A 22,573-nucleotide genomic window follows, 5' to 3' on the forward strand; every position below is an offset into this window, starting at 1 on the left:
TTATATCGTCCGAGATAAAAGTTAATGAACTTCAAAAGAAACAAGAAATATACGTAGCAAAAAATATAATTGTTGATAAAACAGTTGCAAAGGAGAAAAAAGTAAAAGATAAAAAATAAAAAATAAGAAACAAAGAGCACATTGTAGAATAGGCTTTAGAACTTAGTAGAATAAATATTAAAATTTCAACTTATTAGATACCAGTTACACTGGAATACACGGTTTCTGATAGGATGAAATGTTAATATTTATTCCTATTCCTAATATTTTCTCCATTGTGCGCAGAGCATTAGGAAACTGGCCAATCACAATTGGTTAGTTTTCTCACATCTTCGATTGTGAGTGTTCAATTTCTAAAGACTTAAGCTAATTCTACAATGTGCTCTTTGTTTCCTATTTCTTGCTGTTTGTCTCTTGCCTTTTTTGATCAATAAGACAAGAGACAAACAGCAAGAAACAGACAACAAAAAGCACATTGTAGAATTAGCCCTAAGGCTTATTACGCTCATTGTGTTTGCAGGATAATTAGAGTTAAAAATTTATTACCGTAATTTTTGATTGGTTGCCAAAATCGATCGTAGGCTGTAATAGTAAAGTTCCCGAGCAGAACAACAAAATGATGTCAAAATGACTCCAAAATGATATCATTAAAAGTCATTTTTCAATCCTTTCCTTTTCATCCTTTCCAATCCTTTTCATTTTAATGTCATATTGATATTATTGTGACTTGTTGATCTTGTTGTTCTTCTTTTTTTATACACAATACTAAAAAAAGTATATAACTTTTAAAAATAATACATAGTTTCTTATTGCATGTAAATAGTACATATGTTTAATACATATTTTCTGATAAGTTGAAATATTTTTGTTCATTGTTTTGATGTGCTCCATTTCCTTTTATTCTACGCCCTTTAAAGGCATTTATCCTCGCACACTGAATGAGCAATGAGAAGAGTGATATCCAATTTCAAGCTCTGCTGTTTTGAATGTAACGATGTAAAGAGCAGAACTCTTATTGGATATCACTCGTCACATCCAATGTTTGTCACACCGTGTCTCTGCTGAAAAACATATACGTCCTTTCTCAGCGAAAAATAACTTTTATTGCAAAATAAACATTCTGCTAAATCCGTTAGTAAGTAAAATTATTTTACACATAGTGGTAGAACTAGATATTACGAGAAGCTCACGAGAAAAATATGGAAACGCAAGTAAAAAAACTATTGAAGAAACAGTTAAAAGAAGAAAAGAAAAAGCTGGAAAGTTTAAGAAGACAGAGAAATATTTTATTAAACGATAAGGTATTATTGAATTTTTTGCTTAAATAATTGTATATCGTTTTTTACATTATATTCCAAGATTTCTAACAGAAAATGTTAGAAATCAATACTGAATATAACATGACTGAGATACAAAGTGTTTTATGTTTTATTTATGTTTTTATCGAAATATTTACGTTTTGTTCAAACTCGAAACTTTTACCATGAAGAACATTGACGTCTTAAATAGATTGATGCATACGTTGGAACTATTAGAAAATAACCAAATCCATTATCACAATTTCATGGCTGTTAACGATATCACTATTAAAGCTCAGATAAATCAGTTGCAAGCAGAATTTGTAAATATATTACAGGAAATAAAAGATTTGCATAAAAATTTACGAGAATTATTCAGGTAATTTATATAATAAGATCGTAATTTGGTTTTTTTAAATCAATTATAAGAAATTGATTTAATGATCCTCATTTATTAATTATTTACAGAACTTATGGCGATATAATTCAAAACAAATTTGAATGATGCAGTTTATTTTTCTAATTTGGATGATACACTCTATAAAGAATAAATCTGACTAGATTAAGTGAAAGATTAAAAGTGAAACATTAAATGAAAGATGAACTTTTTAATAACAAAAATTTAGCCTTAATCTAGTCTGCTACTATAATAAACATATGAAGCATTCCTTGAGATGCTGATTATATGATTCTATTTTTATTTTTGGAAGTTGTAGCTAATACATATTCTAATTATAAGTATTCTATAATTAAAATGTAATTTGTAGATATAGAAATTTGATGAAATATTTATATATATATATAATGCTTCTTGTATAATGATTCTTGTAATTCCTTTTGGTTTTTTAAGAAATTTCTTTTAAATAATATTCTATTCTTTAAACTATATCTTATTTTTTTATTCGTCACTATTTTGAGCCACTTTAAACATTTTATCATAAGACATTAAAAAAACATCTTTATGACGTTTTATACCTCGATCTTACCTGCTGTCTGCAACTCACATTTGTTATTCTCAATGCTCAGTACAATCAAAATGGTCGATAATGTCATCACTCTTCATTTATCCTCAAGCCTATCAGACTCGCTTGATAATAAAAGAATTTACCTGTCTTTACTGTTAGTCGCAAGTAATGAGTGATAAAGACAGAATGAAATTATATTAGATGAAAAGATATTCTTTTTAATTAATTATTAAATTGCAAGAATTGGGAAATAATAATATGGCGTCTACTCCACTTCCTTCTCTAAACACCGACACGCAGTTCATTTATATTCTGCCTCTATGATGGTAGCCGGTAACCTATAACCTCCTATAATACGAGATATTTAAATTCTATATATTAATTCAATCCTCGTTTGCGTCGTTAATTGCCTATTATCGCGCAATTATCACGAGAAACTTAAGAAACGCGCTATGGTTGAGGAATCAGAGCAGGTGAGTTTTGAGTCCACATAGATTGCAGCTGCAAATACTTGTCTGTAAATAATCCTGGATGTTGCTCCAAAACAGTTGCCACCAATAGATGTGAAGGAACCATTGGATCTTATAAAGCTAAGCTTGGAGGAGAGGATTTATGTAAAGATGAGAAACGAGAGAGAACTCCGAGGAAAGCTACATGTAAGGAACTTTCTATTTCTTTTTACTTATTAGTAATTGAAACTATTGCATGATTCGAAATATATATATATATATATATATATATATATATATATATATATGAGAACAAAAGAAAAATACATCTAAAAAAGGATAATAAGTCTTTGTTTCTATTGTTTGTAAAATGATTCTTATATGTCAATGTAATTTCAGGCCTTTGACCAACACTTGAACATGGTGCTGGGTGATGTAGAAGAGATCATAAACATAGTGGAGATCGATGAGGAAACATACGAAGAGATTTATCGCCAGAAAAAGAGAACTATCCAGATGCTATTTGTACGCGGCGACGGTGTCATCCTAGTATCTCCACCCACATAAAATCAGCGTGACATTTGATGAAACATTTCGTGTGTGAAGCTATCAATATTTTCTGCATAATTCTATGGGATTTTGTTAAAATGTCCAAAAGATTTATAGAACCCAAGCTGGGCACCTGAAAGATCAAAAAAGATTTCATGATTGCTCTATTTAATTCAGTTATACTATACATAGTATAATATATTATAATTTCATTTTTGTATAATATTGTAAGATTACATGAATGGCCCAACTAGATAATAATAAAAAGTGTATTCTTTTATACATATGTCAAAAAAAAAACAAGCTAAGCTGTGTTATATAAAAGCTACAATCGGAGAGCATGTGACACATTTCTCGATAAGTTTTATTATGACAACTTGGAAACGCGTTTCGAGATTCCATTGCCGTGAGGATGAGGCATAGCAACATTTCGTTCAACGGGCAGCCTTGTAATCTGCAATGTAAGGTCGTCGATTCGTTGATCCTTCAGCTTCATTATACTTTCCAGATGCGAGATCTTCTGCTGCAATGTAGAGATAGTGTCGTTTTTCTCCTGCAGCTCCTGCTTCAAGCGAGTGAAAATGTGCCGAGGGACTGTCTTGTTCGCTAACTCGTCAGGATTTAGCACCGACTTTATTGCCTCTATATTATCTGTAAAAATTAAAAATGATTCGAGGAAAGGAGAATCTAAAGATAATTTGTTAAATAGCTACCTTTACTGTCTTCGTCAAAGTATAATTCTCTGTCTCTTTCTGAATCCTTCAAGATCTTGATTCGCAGATCAGTGAGGACTTTCTCGATGATGCCTGGTTGGGAACTCGCTAGCTGATTAATCATCTCCTTCCCCAGCCTCATGTCAATTTTCGACAGCACTTTGCGATTCAGTGTGCTCCAATTGTCAGTCTTCTTCGCAATGCTGTTGCCAGCGACATAATTATGCACGTCTACGTACTTAGGATAATAGCGTTTCAACAACTCCGCCATCAACACTGAAGTTTAAACATAGCGATTAAATTTTCTGTAATGTTATTCCTGAAGAAAATAGGTTTTTTTTATTACTGCTAGACTGCATTAAAATTTCTCGCTTTTGCCAAATATCGAACATATATCTATTTCACTTTAAATACAAAGAGTGTATTCAGCTATAAAAAAGTAAATCCAATCTTGGAAGACCATCAACCTTTCGCGAGAGAGGAATTAACAAACGGATTTATATGAAATTATATAGAGATCATGTTTTTTTCGTTACCTCCATCGGAAAAATCTCTGGCTATGTTTCTTTTGGGCCTGGAAAACTTAATTTGATCGATCCAGTCGTAGATCTCATCGAGATGATCACCGGCTTCCGAGTTTGCGCTCATGTTCACTGCGACGCTTTTGGCGACCCACACACTAACGAGATCATGAGCTCACGTGGGGATAACGAAAGAATATGAGAAGAAGAAGGAGAGAGAAAGAAAGTCTCTGTTACGTATATTAAAAATTTGTAAACGCGGTCGACATTTTTTTCATCTTACATGTTCGATGTTCGCTCGAGACTAGCTTCAGATTCGCTCAAATAAACAAATTTTACGCTCGGTATGGAGAATATGAGCGATCCTAAAAACAAGTACACGGTGGGCCAAAGAGAATCCAACGAAATATCAAAAATCAAAATAGAAATCTCGAGTTTCGAAAGAATTTTCATTCATGAAACTTCTCTCTAATAATAATAATTATCGTTATTGTATCATACTTTTAAATGATTCATTTGTCTTAATTGTTTTAATATTAATTATTTTATCATTTCACGTACAGCACAGAAATTTGCAACATTGCAATATTACTTCAATATTATAGAAACGTTGCAAATGTGTTGTAATGATCTGAGCTTTATAGTTGTTGATTGATAAAGGCAATGATTATTAATCAACACTTTTTCACTTAAGCCCATTTCAATGTAGATTCACTTTAATTTACTGTTTATCTTTTTCTAACTTTAACAACTACACAGAAAATATCGTTTTATTGCTAAGAAAAGTGATTATTCAATTCATTTTTTTAAGTAACAGTTATTTTTAACAAAGAATATTTTTTATAATAATAATCTTAAAATATATGTACTTATTATAAATTTTAGAAAAACTCATTATCATGTTTTAACTTATTGATCTTGATTGAAGAATATATTAAACTTATTAGGATTCAGAATATACATTTTGAACGAATTTGATATTTTTGACGAATTTACGATACAAGATTTGTAAATATATATGAACTTTTAAAATACTTGAAACAAAGTAATTATTATTTGCGCACAGTATCTTTCTGTGTGTAGAAAAAGATCAAAAATAAGTTAATACTTAAAGTAAGTATTAAATTAAAGTTAATCTATACATTGGTAGAAATAGACATTAGTTGCGAAATGCAGAGGCAGGTGATACAACCGCTCACCCTTTGCCCTTTATCTGCACGCCGGCCGCCAAAGTCAATGACTGAGATGAGAGTACGAGGCATCGGCCTCTATTTCGTGTGATCCTTCCTTCTCACGCACTCACGCACTCACGTACAAGCGTACGTGCGGCGGGCGTTTATAGAAGAGGCGCACGCTCCGCATCCCTCCGGAGACCGGATCGGAGTCGCTCCGAGAATTTCTCAGTTTTACTGTGTCGCTTTACATCAGTGGCACGCTACTCTCGTAACGAGCCGGAAGCGATCCGGTAGACACCAGAATAAGTCCACTCGAGAAGAAGAAAACTCTGCGACGATATAAAATTGAATAGAAGTACAGAGAGAATATTGGAGAAATGTGATTAATTACTTTGCGATACATCTTCGTTGGATTCCTCTGGGTATTGTGAAAGATACGTTCCTTAATACGATGGCCATAGAAAATACTGCTGGTAAGCAATGATTCTTTTGGCTCTTAGAAAGATCAGGATTTTTCTAATCCTACAAATGTACTTTAGAATGATAAAATATTAGGAGGAAAAAATTAATAAAGTAATAAAAAAAAAATCATTCAGAAAAGACAAAGATATTTTATATATATTATTAATTTTTGTTAAAAAGCTTTTAATTACTAAAAAACTTTCAATCACAATTTCTTAAATTAGATTTCTTAAACTCTAATTACGTATGTATAAAAATTGCATCATTTGATTTAATTGTTCAAAAAATACTCAAGATAGCTCTAGGTTGAGGCACCTTCCATGACCTTGACGCGTCCTCTATTTCAGATCGATTTTCGCGAGACGCATAGAATTTTGATTGAAAATTGATTTCCAGCTAATGTGCAACATGTGTCAATGCATTACGACGCAACCGGACGCAACGCTGTGAAAGTGCTGATAAGTACTTATCACATGCATTCAACATGTGTGCAATATACAAATTTTCATCCCGGAATTGCAAAAATTTGCGAGATACAATTAAAATCAAATAATATATAAATTTAATTCCGCGTGTGGATAGAAGACTGCGAGAGCGTCATAGAAACTAAGAATTGCATCAGGATGACATTGTGTTGTTCAAAGTGATGGCACGCATGTCGGCACGCTGCAAATTCTCGTTCTTAAAATAATCTCTTGGATACGCCTTTGAACATACAAAATCAATTTCCGCGTCAAGTCAGACGCGGAAAATTCTTAAAATCGAAGAACATTTCGCCCGCGAATAGGAAATTGTTTCAATTTACAAAACTTGTTTTCATTCCTTCACTGTAAAAACAATTCTCGTGCATTTAAAAATATATTAGTTAAGTAACCGAGTGTGCAAGTATAATCATAATTTTGTCATGACATTTCAAAAGAAAAATCATTTAGGACTTGTTAGATAAATGACAAATGCTATGTGCAACTCCTCGCATATTTGTGAAAAAATAAGAATTCGAATACGATTCACGAATATAAATATTGAGTGCTGACAATCAGCATACATCATTTCACGTCGCGGTAAATCGGATGATAAAAGATAAATTAAATTAAATAAATCAAATACTATTTTAACTTTCATAAAAAATTAAGATAGAAATTTAAAATTTGAAATTTAATAAAATATTTGTATAACACTAAAGAATTAAGATATGTAAAGATAATTCTCTTTCATTAATTTTATACTAAAAAAAGCATCTGATTATAATATTTATTTCTAACTGTAGGAGAAAACAAAACGATATGTCCGTTTCGATACCTGATGGCCGTAATGGGATCGATCGGCCTCGCTATTCTTTATGGCTTTAAAGTCAACGCCAGCGTGGCTATCGTCGCTATGGTGAATCATACAGCTATTAAATCACACATCAAATTATCTACGTCAAACAATTCAGAAACTAATAATATCACGCTAACGAACATTTGCCCATTCGATGATATCTCAGATGTCACGACGATCAAAAATGAGGTGATGATCTTACTGTAAGAAAAAGATTCACAAGCAATCCTTATACCATAGCTTTAGCAAAAAGACTTCAGCATTTTAATAAAAAAAAAAGAAAGTAAAAAAAGAATATTTTGCCAACTATTACGCATCTTTTTAGGATGGTCCATTCGTATGGAACGAATTTATTCAAGGTCTCATTCTATCTTCCTATTTCTGGGGCTACATAGTGTCTATGTTGCCGGGTGGAAGATTAGCAGAACTCTGGTCAGCTAAGTGGCTGATGAATGGATCGGTTCTGTTGAATCTCATTGCATCCATATTGACGCCTATCGCTGCTCGTATGCATTACTGGCTCTTCATAGCTATGAGATTTCTTCAGGGAATCGGTGGTGTCAGTAACGATTTATGTTATGTTAACAGACTTGATATTCCAATATGATTATAACTTCGAGCGCTTGAATTACAGGGTGTATCATTCCCCGCCATGCACGTGATGATCGCCAAGTGGGCGCCGCCACATGAAAGAAACGTCATTGCCTCGATCGTGTATGCAGGTAGGAAAAAAATTATAGAAGACATCTTTCTCTTCTGGCGAAGTTTTAGCAATATATACCAAAATCTTTCATCATGATTCTACGATTCTTCTCGTGGTCTGTAATTATAACGCGAAAATTGTAAAATTGAGTTTCTTTCTTGATAAGATTCTAGTAAAAATCATGATAATATAGATATATTTGATATCTGGAGTTTTTCGAACGCGTCGTAAAATTTTCTTCGAAAAAATTAAATTTTGAGGAATTTTTAGGAACGGCACTCGGCACTGTAATTTCCATTCTACTAACCGGCTTGTTGGCTGTAAATCTCGGTTGGGAATCCATCTTTTATATTGAAGGCGCACTTTGCTTGATTTGGTGCACTATTTGGTGGCTGATGATAGCGGATTCCCCGGAAGAACAAACGAGATTCATTACTCAAGAGGAAAAGAATTACATCGTCATGTCTTTGGGAGGACATAAGAAGAATATTCCCAAAACGGTACGTTGAGAATTAAATTAAAAATTTAATTTTCACGTTAGATTAAAAAATTCTTCATTTTTTTGTCCATCCACATTTATTGCAGATTCCATGGCTACAAGTATTTCGTTCCAAACCATTCATAGCAATTCTGGTTGCCCATTTTTGCAGTAATTTCGGCTGGTATATGTTGCTGATCGAATTGCCTACCTTTATGAATCAAATCCTAAAGTTCAATATGAGCTCGGTAAGAACTGCTTTAAAATTTGTTTTAATGCATGCGATTTAACATATCGTAAATTAATTTGTTTATGCTATCGTCAGAATACAGGTTTATCGTCCATTCCGTTTTTTTGCATGTGGCTCTTCACCATGATTCTCAGTGAAGTATTAGCCATCTTGCAGAAAAAAGGTCTTATCACAGTAACAATATCAAGAAAAATTGGTACTCTTTTTGGTACGTTTTAATAATTAATTAATCAATCAAATTTTTAAAAATTCGACTTTAAATTAGTTAAAATATTTGCGTTACATGTAAACAATATATGTATTTTTGGATATCTTATATAGCTATTTTCATTATTTCATTATTTTTAAATTTTCAATCTAATTAAATTTAAAACTGTTGCAGCTTCGCTCGTACCCATGCTATGCTTAATACAGGTATCATACATCGGATGCGATCGCACAAAAGCAGTCGTGTTAATGACGATCGCGGTGACTTGTATCGGTGGAATGTACTCTGGTTTCTTGGCAAACCATATAGATATTGCACCGAACTTTGCCGGTAGTCTGGTAGCGATAACGAATTTCGTCGCCACCATACCCGGTTTCGTCGTACCGGTATTCGTAGGACAATTGACTCACGGAAACGTAAGTAATATGGCAAAAAGAATTTTAAAGTTGCAAAGTGAATAGGAGATGATAGAGACCAAATTATTCCAAAGGAATAAAAAGTCCTTAAATCAATTTTTTTTTACTTTGTTGATTACGTTGAATATCGGCGTACTTTGTTTTTTTATTATTTACAGCAAACTATAGAGGCATGGAGGATTGTATTCCTCGTAACGATTATTCTATACATAATCGAGATATTGGTTTACACTATCTTTGGAAGCGGTAACGAACAACCTTGGAACCAGATTGAAACATCTGATGAGGAAATGAACGATCAGACATTACCTTTAAGGAGGAATAACACAAGATAAAAAGTATATCATGACTTAATTTATAATTAATTATTTATATTTTATCGTAAATAATTTTTACGTAATATTTCAATAATCTGCGCATTTTTATTTACGAGATAAATCCATTAATATTTGACAGTTTTGTATAAGTTGCATAATATTATAACAAGTATTTATTTTGTTATGTATAAAATATATGTTATTTATTATATAATAAAGTCTATGATATATATATATATATATATATATAGAGGTCTTAAATTATTTGCACACACTCACCTATTATTACCGTGTTCGTACTATTTTACAAAAGTACATGGGACCCCAATTATTTTGAAGCGTAGGAATGGCGATATGGCCGTATTTTAATCCAAAATTGCCAAATTTATAAAGGCATTTCAATGGACTCAGCGCTTCGCTCATATCTCTGTCTCAGCAAAGAGTATTGTTAATATAAAATGATGTTAGATAACAATATATTGCATATATGAAAAAATACTTACTTTACAATCATAATAAAATTGGTTTCTTCCCAGACCTTTTTCAGCGCCATGCCGACGACACCATCATTTTGAATAGGACTGAGGGAACAAGTAGAATACACAACCGTTCCACCAACCGATATTATTTTTAATGCATTACTGTAACAGACAGTTATTTAATAAAGAAGAATAAGGAGACATATTTATGATAAAGTATCGAATTTTGTACATACGTTAAAATGGCTGCTTGCAATTCTGGAAGTTTTAATCTTTCCCGTATTCTTTGCGGTTTGAACATATTATTTTCTTCCGAATGTAAAACGTGTCTGTCCGTAGTACATGGCACATCCACCAAGATCTGTAAAAAAATATTATAAAAATTTCTCTGAAAAAATCAAATTTTCTGTGCATTACCTTATTATACATATCTTTGTCGTCAATAAATCTCGCATCTCGCTCTGTCACACGTAATCTATCCTCCCACTGGCCAATGCCAGCTGTATATTGATTTATGACTTTATTAATTCTGTCCACTCGAGACTTTTGGATGTCATTAGCCACCATTATATTCGGCATGAATGTCTGAAGAATGCTTAGGGTCTTTCCTCCTGGCGCTGCACACATATCTAGCACAGCGTCACCAGGCTGCAAGTCTAAAGCCAACACTGGTAACACAGAGGCACCATCCAGAAGATAATAATCTGTATAACATAATTGTAATATTTTATATCTATAGAATTAAATCCGAGTTAAAATTAAACCAACCTAAAACGCCAGTTGATCCTTTCTTTGGGGATGGAAATCTGCTATCATTATTTTCCTCAAATGTATAAATGTTGAGATATTGCGGAAACGTTAATAAAACTTCCTTCTCATTGTTCACCGAAAAATTTGCACCCTCTTTGTAATAACCATAGTGCTGTGATTCCAATATCCAGTCCTCCATACCTGAGAAAAATGATATAAAAAAAATTATATATTAAATTACAATGATATTTCTACAGATAATATTTATATTTCTATAATTTTGCAGCATTAGTTACCTTTAATTTTTGTGGCTGGTACAAATTCATATAATCCACTCAAGCCAACATTGGGCTGTATGATTCGATTTTCGTCTAAGGCAATTTTATTCAAATCTGATTCAATAGGTTTCATTTCAACAGGTTGCAGTCCTTGATTCTCTACTGCTACATTTTCAGCATCATCACTTGTACTTAGAGATGTAGGCGGTGACATATAATCCGTAGGATAATGTGACTGCACTGTTGACACCTCAGCATCAGAAATTAGTGATTTTATTCGATCTTTTGCTTGCTTGTTCTTTGTTTTATTAGATTTAGATTTACTTGGTTTTATTGGATTTTCATCGATATGTTCTTTATAGATTTCATAAATTGCTTTTAGATTCATAGCACCATGGGACTAGAAAGAAGATCGAATGTTAACAAAAATAATATTTTCAATAAACCTTTTATTCTGTGCAAATATACCTCTAACTCTGACTTTATTCTGTCTATATCACTGAAGGAGTTTACAACAGCCATATATTTATGCTCTTTTATCAATAGCGCAGTTCTTATACTTTCCCATGACTTTCCATAGACATCACCATAGAATTCATCAAAATGTTTCAGTGCTTTGTCCATGTGTGTCTTTTTCTTTTTAATCACAGACTTAACAAAGAAAAAGGATTAAATAGACATTATATTTAAAATCTTACAAATGTTTATATTCTTTATTTGTAATCGGACGGCAATTAGTTATAAATATTTTTTAAAATATGTATAAACAAATAAAAATCATTATAAAGCCTGTGAAGGCTACAATATAAGGCACTTACCCAATGATCCGCTTTATTTCCATATCTGGCTACCTGTATCTTAGCCAGGTCTTTAATCGCCTGTCTGTTAAATAAACGTGCCATTTTTTCATAGTAAATTTATATCCTATTATTTAAATCACCGGCTCTCACCGTGAGATTTCATCCTAACCTTAACTTTACAGGACAAGAAGGAAAGAGGAACAGTAAAAAAGTGCAGTATAAAAGATAGCGGTGTAATAATACAACCAATCATAAGACCGTTAACCTACGATAGCCAATCAGACGATACTTCAAATATATAATAAGTAAACGGTCTAGAAAATCTACAATCCTGGTTCACAACATTCGGAGCAATTCGGAGGGAAGGTAAGAGCGTCATGTTATCATTTACATACAATTTTATGCTGTTTCGAATAATTTATAGCTTGTAAGAATCGTGTATTCTGTGTTACAGTAAAAATAGTATAACGCAGCATATCATATACAAATAAACTAAGAGGAAGCTGAAGGAACCGCAAGACCCAACAGAATCCCTCTAACCTCCTAGTCCATCATGGAGAAGTCGCAGAAGATGCCGAAGGTAGCGAAGGTGAAGAACAAGGCGCCCGCGGAGATACAGATCACCGCGGAGCAGCTGCTACGCGAGGCGAAAGAACGCGACCTGGAGATCCTGCCGCCGCCACCGAAGCAGAAAATCTCGGACCCGCACGAGCTCGCGGATTACCAGCATCGCAAGCGCAAGGCATTCGAAGACATCATCCGCAAGAACCGCATGATCATCACCAACTGGATGAAGTATGCGCAATGGGAGGAAAGCCAGAAGGAGATACAGCGAGCGAGATCCATCTACGAGCGGGCGCTCGAGGTGGATCACCGAAACATAGCGCTGTGGCTCAAGTACACTGAGATGGAGATGCGCAACCGACAGGTGATTATAAATCATTCTATTATTCTTGCATTCTTGTCATTGTAATATAATACTTTTATTGTTCAAATATTTATCATTTTTTATTTTTGATCAATCCACATTGGACTTGTTAACTCTAGAAGACACCTTCTAAAATCCTAAAAATATACATTGTGTATGTGTTCTAGGAATAAGCATCCAAAAAATGTTTAATACATCTAAAAACATCCATAATTTAGGACATCGCAATGTTTATGGAATCAAATAAAGTGTACCATGCCATAGAACAATTTAGTATATAAGATCCAAGCTTTACATAATAGATTTGTCTTTTATTCTTGCATTAAGCTGTACTAGAATTCATTGCTTTTGTCAAACATATATCTATCTCATTTTAAGTTCAAAAATATATACAAGAGCTGTGTTTTAAAATTCACTGCCAGTGCTGAAAATGTATAGTAATGTAATGTATACGTAATGTAAACTGTAGATTTTCAGTGCTAGCAGTGGATTTTGAAACACAGCCTTTTCAGTCATAGAAAACAGAAACTAATTATGCAGCATTATTTTTACACTTGTAAATTTTTGTAATGTTTTAAAGTTATGACATATGACTAGCCAATGTCAGCTTGTTATGGTACTAACTTTTTACTTGATTTATATATCCTTTAATATATTAATATATATTGATAGGTGAATCACGCCAGGAATCTCTGGGATAGAGCGGTCACCTTGCTGCCACGCGCCAATCAGTTTTGGTACAAGTATACCTATATGGAGGAAACGTTGGAGAACATTGCAGGTGCGCGTCAGGTGTTTGAACGATGGATGAAGTGGGAACCGGACGAGCAGGCCTGGCAGACGTATATTAAATTCGAGCTGCGTTATAAAGAGATCGATCGTGCGCGACAAATCTACGAGCGATTCGTCATGGTTCATCCTGATGTGAAACACTGGATAAAGTACGCCCGCTTTGAGGAGTCGTATGGATTCATCAAGGGCGCGCGCGCTGTTTACGAACGCGCTGTCAATTTTTATGGTGACGAGGGTCTGGACGAGAAGCTGTTCCTGGCGTTTGCGAAATTTGAAGAGGGTCAACGAGAGCATGATCGAGCCCGCATAATCTATAAATACGCGTTGGAGCACATACCGAAGAGCAACACTCAGGAGATCTACAAAGCATACACGATCCATGAGAAGAAGTATGGTGATCGCTCGGGCATCGAGGATGTGATAGTTAGCAAACGGAAGCATCAGTATGAGCAGGAGATCAAGGAGAATCCTTCGAATTACGACGCATGGTTTGACTATCTAAGATTGGTGGAATCAGAGGGTAACGTCGATGTGATCCGTGAGACGTACGAGCGAGCGATCGCCAATGTGCCACCCACTAAAGAGAAGCAATTCTGGCGAAGATACATATATTTATGGATCAAGTACGCTCTCTTCGAGGAACTGGAAGCCAAAGATATCGAACGGTGTCGACAAGTATATAAAGTGTGCTTGGAGCTCATACCACACAAGCGATTCACCTTCTCGAAGATCTGGCTGCTTTATGCGTACTTCGAAATACGACAGAAGGATTTGATGAAGGCGAGAAAGACGCTGGGCCTAGCGCTGGGAATATGCCCAACAGATAAGCTTTATCGGGGCTATATCGACCTCGAGATACAGCTGGTGGAGTTCGATCGGTGTCGCAAATTGTACGAAAAGTTCATCGAGTTCGGACCGGAGAACTGTACCACGTGGATGCGATTTGCTGAGCTGGAGACACGACTAGGCGAGTTTGCTCGCGCTCGGTCGATATATGAGTTCGCTGTCGCGCGGCCGAGATTGGACATGCCAGAGCTATTATGGAAATCGTACATCGATTTTGAGATCGCTCAGGATGAGACGGAGAACGCTCGGCAGCTGTTCGAGCGATTGCTGGAGCGCACGTTGCACGTTAAAGTTTGGATAGCGTACGCAAAGTTCGAACTGTTAAATCCGCAATTGGAGGATAGTCCCGATAATGTCATCTTGGCGAGATCTATCTTCGAGCGCGGAAACGACGCTCTAAGAGCCAACGGCGATACCGAGAGTCGAGTGTTATTGTTGGAAGCTTGGAAGGACTTTGAAAGCGAGAAAGGCACTCCTGAAACTCTCGCGAAGATTATGGAGAAGATGCCGCGTAGGGTAAAGAAGAAGAGGCGCGTCGTAGGTGAAGATGGAAGCGACGACGGCTGGGAGGAAGTCTTCGATTTCGTATTTCCAGAGGATGAGTCGCAGAGGCCAAATCTCAAATTCTTGGCTTCCGCGAAAGCGTGGAAAAAGCAGAGTGAGCAATCTCAATCTTGAGATAGTTAAATTTCACTATGATAAAAAAGGGTAACATATACTTTAAAAGGATTTCAGATTGAGAAAATTTCTCTAAAACTTTATGACTGTAAAAGTCGCGGATGTTTTATATTACTGTAGATGAAATGAGAGCATGTGAAAAGTGGATTGTTTATCTTTATGTACATATAAACTGTGATATTTTACTATCATGAGAAAAACATTTGTACGTGCCGTTTATGTAAATAGTTCATGTAAAATTTATTTTAATTTATACAAATAAGTGTAAAATATATACATTTTGTTCGAAGACTACTGGTCTTTGTATCGAGTTCAATTATAAATTGATTTAGTTATTATTTTAATTAAAAAAGAAATATTTCAGATAATTCTTAAAAATTGATTTAAATTAGGTTGAAAATACAATATAATGTAGTAAAGGACATTTTAGCTGTAAAAGTATATACACAAAATAACATAGAATGCATTTTGATTAACACAAATATGAGAACATTTGTATGACTCGCGCAAATTGATTTTACTATTCGCCACTAGATGGCGTAGGCTGTCTATCTGTTGCGTTTGGCGATTCAAAAGAAGCTAATTACCGCCCATAGATGACACTCGTGATATTGTCGCAATTCGTAGACCTCGTGGATTCTACGATTCTCTCCTCTCGTCGGTGATATCGTATTGCGATTCACCGTTAGCGTATGAGCGAGAGGGAGGGACAGAGTGGGACGGCGGGAGCACAGGAAGAGAAGGGCGTGAATCGCACGAGCACGCAGGTAGAGAAGCGAACGAGCGAATCCATGAGTTACGGTACTACCCGTGCTACCCGCGTCGTTTTTGTTTATCCTTTCGATTCCGCGGACGGCCGTCTCGTCGCGTCGCGTAATTGCGGGAGCTATTTGCGCTTCTATTGTCCGCTCCATTATTCCGCGTACTTTGATTGCTCTTACCATGTTCTCGATAGCTATCGTCGACAAATCAAACTTAATATCACGATATAGAAATTTGCGATATCCGTAATCTGCGCGCGTCGATCCCGCAAAACGTCAAATTTAGGACACCAGAAAGGGAGGGAAACGTAACAGCGGGAATAAGGTGGTTGCCCCCTCCCCCCCTCCCCAAGGAACTCGAAAGTAGGGGAGCGCTAACTACGAAAAGTAAACTGCGCGTTTTCCTAACTTCCTAGTTAGATCAGGTCGTTCACACCTGCGCATCTCGCGCGAGACACCACAATAATCCCGTCAACCGTTATTCATTATAAACACGCCTAAAGATCTTCCCTTATCGGACTACCTCGAAAAGTCTATAAATAGCACGAATGACTCTCAAGTTTCTATTACAAGACTTCCCCGTCTTCCTTCTCCCTGTCCGTCCCACCATCCGCCGATCCCTCGAAGTGACGAGTCCCCAACTCCCAAATGGAACTCTACCACGCGGTTCGCCTATCGCCAACGACCAACGAGCCAGGAAACAGAACAGGTAAATACGCCATCCGTGATCCGCGCGTTGTTATCAAACGCCGACGCGACGAGGAAGCGACGTATTTGTCGCGACATGGTTCGCGCGCGCAGGCGAGCGCGAGGACACGGGGAGTCGGGACGGGACGAAAGGGTTAAGGGGGGAGGGTGCGCAGAGCGAGGTCACATCCGAGTCTCCCTCCCAGCGCGGAGGCGGGCGGCATGCGGCATGTGAAACGTGGCTGTTTCGAAAGTCCCTGCGCGTTAGCGCGCCTATTTTAGACGCGCGGGGCGCTTTGCCGGCTTTGCCGCTTTGCCGCTTTGCCGAGAGACTCGAGACGTGCGTCGTCGCGAGAGAACAGAATCTCGGTTTCTCTATGTACTCGCCGAGAGCCGAGTTTCAGGAGGGGTACGCACGAACCGAGAATCGAGGGATTCTTCGTGATACCAGATGTATTTCCCTGTTGGAGAATCCACGAAGTGGTAAGGAATCACCGAAGTAGAGTTAAACTCTCTCGCGTATTAGAGATTAGAACAATTCATTGACGAGACGTTGATTAAGCATCGATATAGGCATTCGGGATAAATATTGTGCTCCTTGAGCGAGGCTCCTTGAGTGATGGCGCATAAAAAAAACTTAAGCAATAAAATGTAAGCAATAAGGGGCTGCACACAATGAAAGGAAGACGAAGCAGAGAATGAGAATATTTCAACCTCATCGTTAGAAACTATGTACTATGGAATGCACAGTTTTTGAAATTTTTCTGATTGTGCGCAACTCTTAAGGAAATTAATGTTGGATTTGCTATTGTTTACAATTTAATGCTTAAATTTTTATTTATGGCCCTTAGGATTGCGAATTGAGGATTAGAACTTAGCCAATCAGGACAAAACGAATTAAAATTATCATTTTCTGATTGATCAAATTCTAATTTCCAATGTGTAAAGCGACACGAGGTTTTCACAAATTGAGAAACGATCAAGTTAATCATTCGGTCAAATACATATATTCAGATATTTGTTCGGAGATTATAGAGCTGCAGTCTCCGGCTGCGATTTCTTTCTTTCCACGACTTTCTTCTCGATCTCGCTTGACTAAACGTTTGATAACCCCGTAACCCTCGAAACGATCAACCACAGCGGTAAGTGTCTTCGCTAGACTCACCGACGATTGCGAGAAATGAGATGAGAACACCATCGGTTTCCAACTCTCTACCTTCTCATAAGAAAAGGATGGTTTCGCCACCGTCGACACGAAAACAAACGGGGTATATACCAGGGCACCCCGTCGTCGACACGCGAGATGTGTGCGTGTGACTTCCCTGAACCCTTCCCCTCACCCTCCCACCCCCCTCCCCCCTCCTATTTCCCCCTCGATGAGTCTCGACGACCCGAATCGCTCGACGGCGAAGCTGGTTTCGTGGATCTCTTCATGAGAGGCACGTCGTGCGCGATTTGTCGAGGGAGAGAGATAGAAGGAAGGGGTGGAGGGGAGGGCACGGGGTGTGACGGGACTCGGGGGGTTCGTAAAGGCAATGCACTGTAAGGAGCTCACAACGACCATACCCTCCCTTTCTCCTTCTTGCCTCCCCCTCCTCTCTCCCTCCTTCTGACTTCTCGCTCTCTCTCCTCTCTCGTCGCGCGACTTTCTCTCTGTCCCGCTCTTTGACTCTTCGTCTCTTCCCTCCTCTCTCTCTCTCGTCTCTCTTTCTCTTTCTCTATTGGTGCCCTCTTTCCTCCCCACCCCCTCGCTCTATCTTTCTCTTCCTCATTCTATGATTTCTTGTCTGTCCTTCTCGCTTTATCATTGCCTCTTCTCTTCTCTTCCCTTTCTACACCTATCTGTCTATCCTTCGACCATTCTGCCTCTCTCTCCCCCTTCTATCTCTTCCTTTCTCTGCCGCCCTCTCGCTCGAGGAGGGCTGAGGAGGGCGCATTGGGGCGCGCTCGCTACTTGTGCATCACTCGTGAACAACCGTCCCGACTTGAGCCGATCTTCGACTCGAGTCGAGGGATCTCTCTCGCTCGGGTAATCCAAGGCTCTTTTTTTTTTCTTCTTCTTTCAAGTCGATTTCTTTAGCCGCGATTTTAAAGCCGAGGAACGGGATCGACTGATACGCCGATACGCTTTTAGAGCATTCCGCGTATATTTAAAATTAAGGTCAAGCGAGAGTCGCTCTCGAGGGGCTGACGAGATTAAATACTCCTTATCGCCGGAGAATCAACGTCGTGCCGCAATTCGTTTAGCACGAACACAGCGGCCATCAGTTATCAGTCACTTGAATTCAAATTTATAACCGAAAGTGTATGAATTGCTGAGATTCAGGTCGGCAGATCGAGAGTGCACACATTCATGCGAGGCGGGACGTCCGGGGCCAAAGGACTCGGAAGTTACGACATCCGGCGTACAATACCGCTTCCTGTCACTCGCGACCTTTGATCTCCGTTTGTCCCACGTGCGATGCCACCTCGTTCACATGCACAATAACTTTGTACAACAAGGCGCCATGTCGCGACGAATCCCGTGGCGATCGATGGGTGAAAGAAGGAAACAGACTTGTGATAATCGAGTGAAAGAGACGCGTGCATGTATATTAACTTACACGAGTCTTGAAAAATCAAAAGCAGCTACGAGACATTATGTATGTACTTGTAGACCGGTTCGTTTCTTATTCTTACTTCAAGACTGTCTTAAGATGTTAATATGGCTTTTGTGATTGCTTCGTGACTTCTTAAGACAGCCTTGAACATGGTATATATTATATAAGACAGCTACAACATTGCGCACAATGCTGATAATAATATTGGAAACCATCAAATTTAAGCCCAAATGAACTGTCCTGCGTTAAAAAAAATGTATTAAATCTTAATATATATTTCTTTATATATAGTACTATCTAAATATAAACTTACAGGAAGTAAATATTTACTCAATAAAAAAATGATAGTTAAATCAAATTAATGGTTTTGTATCAAATAAATGTTTACATGTAAGTGTACTTACTTATTCAAACATATATTTATTAAAATTTAATATTTTTTTAATGTGTATACAATGACAGTAACATATCGGAACAATCAAATTTGAACCCCCCTCCCAAATTTACTTTCTTACTGCACATGCACCTATCTTATTACGTCATGGTCTTAGAATCGATGTAAGAATCGACTATGAATAATAAGTCCTAGAGTTCTAGATAGATAGAAAACAATGGAATGACACCTTTGCGGAAGTTTTTTTTTTTAACGATTGTCGCTTCGCGCTTGAATAACGGTACTTAATCGAATAAACAACGGTACATAGAAAACGATCGCGAGAGGGGGTTTATCCTCATTGATCTCGAAAGTCTCGGGGCTTTTCATGCCTGTGGCGGGGAAGACTTTCCACGCGCGACGCGCTGCTCCGATTTCAAAAGGCGTCGACAATGGATGATTGATTCCTTTAGATCGTCACGCGCGGTTCACGCCGGAGAAAGGCTCGGCGAAAGGATCCGGGGGTCTTGGAGACCCTTATTTACCGTTGCCGGTAGGGCCCAATCCTGGGTACGTCACGTGCCAGTGCAATATGCTATACTATGCCATGTCGACGACGACGACGAGTTGAGAGTTGTTACTTGCGTACATACATTGCGCCTCTGTGCGTCGTCGGGGTCGTTGAACGAGCCAGGGGGTACTCACGACGAGGACGACAGTAACGACCAAGCGAGTGAACGCCAACCCACTTGTGCCGACCCTGGACGCGAGTCACGTGCATACGTGTACATACAGAGCCCGGCAATAATGCGACCCGGAGGGTGTGACCCGTTCCACATGTCCGACTCTTGCACTCTCTCCCTTCCTCCCTCTCTTTCTCTCTCTCTCTCTCTCTCTCTCTCTCTCTCTCTCTCTCTTTCTTTCTTTCTCTCTCCTTCCCCCCTTTCCTTTCCTCCGCCCTCTCTTTGTGCTGGTTGAAACCTCGAAGAATACAAACGAGAAAGATTAAATCCCCCAAATTGATAATAGCTACGTTCAGCAGAAAAAGTACTTTGCGACTATCTAATGACGAATTGAATTGGAACAACTAGTGCGTACTATCGTGTATATTAAAGCTGTTGTATAGTGATTTAATTTAAGTGTAAAAGTGAAATGCAAATATTTCAAATTATAAAATACATATTTTATCTAATAATACAATAAAATGTATTGAGTATTTCAGGATTTAATCGATTTCTATGTTTATGTATAAACGTATCTTTACATTTGTCATTTTGTGTATGATGGCTTTAATGTGTACCCAATCGAATTCGCTATAAGATTTCCTTAATGTGATTGGTTTACGTATTTAATTTAATGAGCTAAATTAAGAACAAGAGCAATCATATTACAGAATTTTTGTAATTGCAAAATTATTTTTCTTGTTAAATAGAACGTCAATATAGTCTCAGCTAGATTCATTTTAATTTTAAAATTCCCACGTCTTTGTATTCAAATTGAAGTTAAAAATAATGTATAGCGAAAGATCGAAACGTGCATCCATTTCTCGGGTATTTGTTAAAACTCGTCGCCTCTTTCGTTCGAAATTCATTATCTTATTATTGAAAGAAATTCATTCTTAAATAATTTCAAATGAAAAGAAAAATGATACGTGAATAGTGAAGTTGATACTTTATCATCGTAAAAGCGGTATCCTATATCCGAACATTTTTGGATAAAAATACATCTTGTCAGCCATTCCTCATCCTGTTCCTCGTTTTTCGAATACCCGGAATTATTCTCTGCATCTCGCTTCTCTCACTCGCTTCTCTCTCTCTCTCTCTCTCTCTCTCTCTCTCCTTTCGATATACGACGATATACGAGGACGAAAGTAGGTAGGTAGGTAGGTAGGTGGGCAGACGGAAGTCAGTTTAACGGTATCATCCGAGAGAGTTCAGTCCGTGGTTCAGTTCGATCCTTGGCACGTGGAATGGGGTTCGATGAAATTTCTGAGATCTCTCTGCGCGATGCTGCGTGCTCTTCTTCAGGATATAGCACCCTGCACGAGTGAAAGATTGCAATTTGATATGCTTTCAGAATGATCATCATATAATTTCTTTTCTTGAATACCCGATCCTAATTGAAACGCAGTACTATGCAGACTATGCATATATTTAGAAACTTTCTAATTCTTTCAATTCCTTAACTCTTTAATCAACATCTTATAGAGAGCCGTATATCTTTGATACCCTAACATAGTCCACCTGGTCAATTTAATATTCATCGCAATAAAAAGAAGCATCACACTGAAAGTCTAAGAGCAGTTGTAGTAACTAAATTACGTGCGCAATAACTGCGTTCACATACGCATTGCTCCCATTAGTTACGTACTCTCTTTCCATTGTGATTCCATCAAAGAGGCTTTTTTCATTTTGATCGTTATTCATCGTCTATCTCTATTTAATGTCCTCTGTTCCTTCTCTTTCTTCTATTACCCGGATTTAAATCGTTAGACGGCCCTTATTAAGATTTCTCCACGAAAAGGTCAGATGACTTTCGAAGGGGCGATTGTGCCCCCATCCGCACGGGGTTGTCGGGGGAACAATGAGACGGGAAAGAGGACGTTGACCTTTACGGCGCTCCCACACTACATTACGTCAGACCACGTCCGCCGCGTGCCTGTCTCGTCCTCTCGGTGTTTTATGAGCACTTCGAGCATGGGGTTGCACCTTGCGGAGATATCATTTCCGATATTTCTTCGAGAAAAGAGCAGAGGAAAGAAAATACGTGGTAGCAGG

At 37.4% G+C, this 22,573-nt stretch overlaps 7 protein-coding genes across 9 annotated transcripts; 5 read left to right on the plus strand and 2 right to left on the minus strand.

The window, feature by feature from the left end:
* The first annotated feature begins 879 nt into the window (after positions 1 to 879).
* Positions 880 to 2,826, plus strand: LOC147908117 (uncharacterized). Its single transcript, XM_087411066.1, has 3 exons — positions 880 to 1,301; positions 1,490 to 1,677; positions 1,767 to 2,826. The coding sequence occupies exons 1-3, from the start codon at positions 1,200 to 1,202 to the stop codon at positions 1,801 to 1,803; spliced, it is 327 nt and encodes a 108-aa protein (XP_087267192.1). The 5' UTR covers positions 880 to 1,199; the 3' UTR covers positions 1,804 to 2,826.
* LSm3 (U6 snRNA-associated Sm-like protein LSm3) lies at positions 2,592 to 3,564 on the plus strand. Its single transcript, XM_011062277.2, has 3 exons — positions 2,592 to 2,736; positions 2,812 to 2,919; positions 3,112 to 3,564. Exons 1-3 carry the CDS (start codon positions 2,716 to 2,718, stop codon positions 3,277 to 3,279), a joined length of 297 nt encoding a protein of 98 aa, XP_011060579.1. The 5' UTR covers positions 2,592 to 2,715; the 3' UTR covers positions 3,280 to 3,564.
* LOC105149694 (sperm flagella and cilia-associated protein 1) lies at positions 3,427 to 5,845 on the minus strand. Of its 2 annotated transcripts, none has more exons than XM_011062279.2 (4): positions 5,695 to 5,845; positions 4,511 to 4,653; positions 3,975 to 4,250; positions 3,427 to 3,912 (listed from the first exon to the last, which is right to left on the minus strand). In XM_011062279.2, the coding sequence occupies exons 2-4, from the start codon at positions 4,620 to 4,622 to the stop codon at positions 3,629 to 3,631; spliced, it is 672 nt and encodes a 223-aa protein (XP_011060581.1). In that variant the 5' UTR covers positions 4,623 to 4,653; positions 5,695 to 5,845; the 3' UTR covers positions 3,427 to 3,628. The 2 variants fall into 2 exon arrangements, with proteins under 2 accessions (XP_011060581.1, XP_011060580.1); XM_011062278.2 differs by having other exon boundaries at positions 4,511 to 4,860.
* Positions 5,846 to 6,003: 158 nt separating this feature from the next.
* MFS3 (major facilitator superfamily transporter 3) lies at positions 6,004 to 10,070 on the plus strand. 2 transcript variants are annotated; one of them, XM_011062280.2, is made up of 9 exons: positions 6,004 to 6,143; positions 7,400 to 7,641; positions 7,778 to 8,011; positions 8,087 to 8,174; positions 8,426 to 8,655; positions 8,741 to 8,881; positions 8,959 to 9,091; positions 9,266 to 9,507; positions 9,666 to 10,070. In XM_011062280.2, the coding sequence occupies exons 1-9, from the start codon at positions 6,122 to 6,124 to the stop codon at positions 9,840 to 9,842; spliced, it is 1,509 nt and encodes a 502-aa protein (XP_011060582.1). In that variant the 5' UTR covers positions 6,004 to 6,121; the 3' UTR covers positions 9,843 to 10,070. The 2 variants fall into 2 exon arrangements, with proteins under 2 accessions (XP_011060582.1, XP_087267190.1); XM_087411064.1 differs by lacking the exon at positions 6,004 to 6,143 and adding an exon at positions 7,064 to 7,118.
* l(2)10685 (5-methylcytosine rRNA methyltransferase l(2)10685) lies at positions 9,633 to 12,340 on the minus strand. Its single transcript, XM_011062281.2, has 9 exons — positions 12,150 to 12,340; positions 11,800 to 11,982; positions 11,350 to 11,731; positions 11,072 to 11,254; positions 10,721 to 11,007; positions 10,540 to 10,664; positions 10,328 to 10,465; positions 10,104 to 10,251; positions 9,633 to 9,816 (listed from the first exon to the last, which is right to left on the minus strand). The coding sequence occupies exons 1-8, from the start codon at positions 12,231 to 12,233 to the stop codon at positions 10,110 to 10,112; spliced, it is 1,524 nt and encodes a 507-aa protein (XP_011060583.1). The 5' UTR covers positions 12,234 to 12,340; the 3' UTR covers positions 9,633 to 9,816; positions 10,104 to 10,109.
* A 55-nt stretch (positions 12,341 to 12,395) lies between these two features.
* Positions 12,396 to 15,664, plus strand: crn (pre-mRNA splicing factor crn). The gene is made up of 3 exons (XM_011062275.2): positions 12,396 to 12,497; positions 12,586 to 13,059; positions 13,732 to 15,664. Exons 2-3 carry the CDS (start codon positions 12,685 to 12,687, stop codon positions 15,373 to 15,375), a joined length of 2,019 nt encoding a protein of 672 aa, XP_011060577.1. The 5' UTR covers positions 12,396 to 12,497; positions 12,586 to 12,684; the 3' UTR covers positions 15,376 to 15,664.
* Positions 15,665 to 15,807: 143 nt separating this feature from the next.
* LOC105149708 (uncharacterized) lies at positions 15,808 to 19,781 on the plus strand. The gene is made up of 2 exons (XM_087411067.1): positions 15,808 to 16,845; positions 19,150 to 19,781. The coding sequence occupies exons 1-2, from the start codon at positions 16,785 to 16,787 to the stop codon at positions 19,395 to 19,397; spliced, it is 309 nt and encodes a 102-aa protein (XP_087267193.1). The 5' UTR covers positions 15,808 to 16,784; the 3' UTR covers positions 19,398 to 19,781.
* The last annotated feature ends 2,792 nt before the right edge of the window (positions 19,782 to 22,573 follow it).

This window comes from Acromyrmex echinatior, chromosome 11 (assembly GCF_024713525.1).
Source record: "Acromyrmex echinatior isolate Ae372 chromosome 11, ASM2471352v2, whole genome shotgun sequence".
Classification (NCBI taxonomy): domain Eukaryota; kingdom Metazoa; phylum Arthropoda; class Insecta; order Hymenoptera; family Formicidae; genus Acromyrmex; species Acromyrmex echinatior.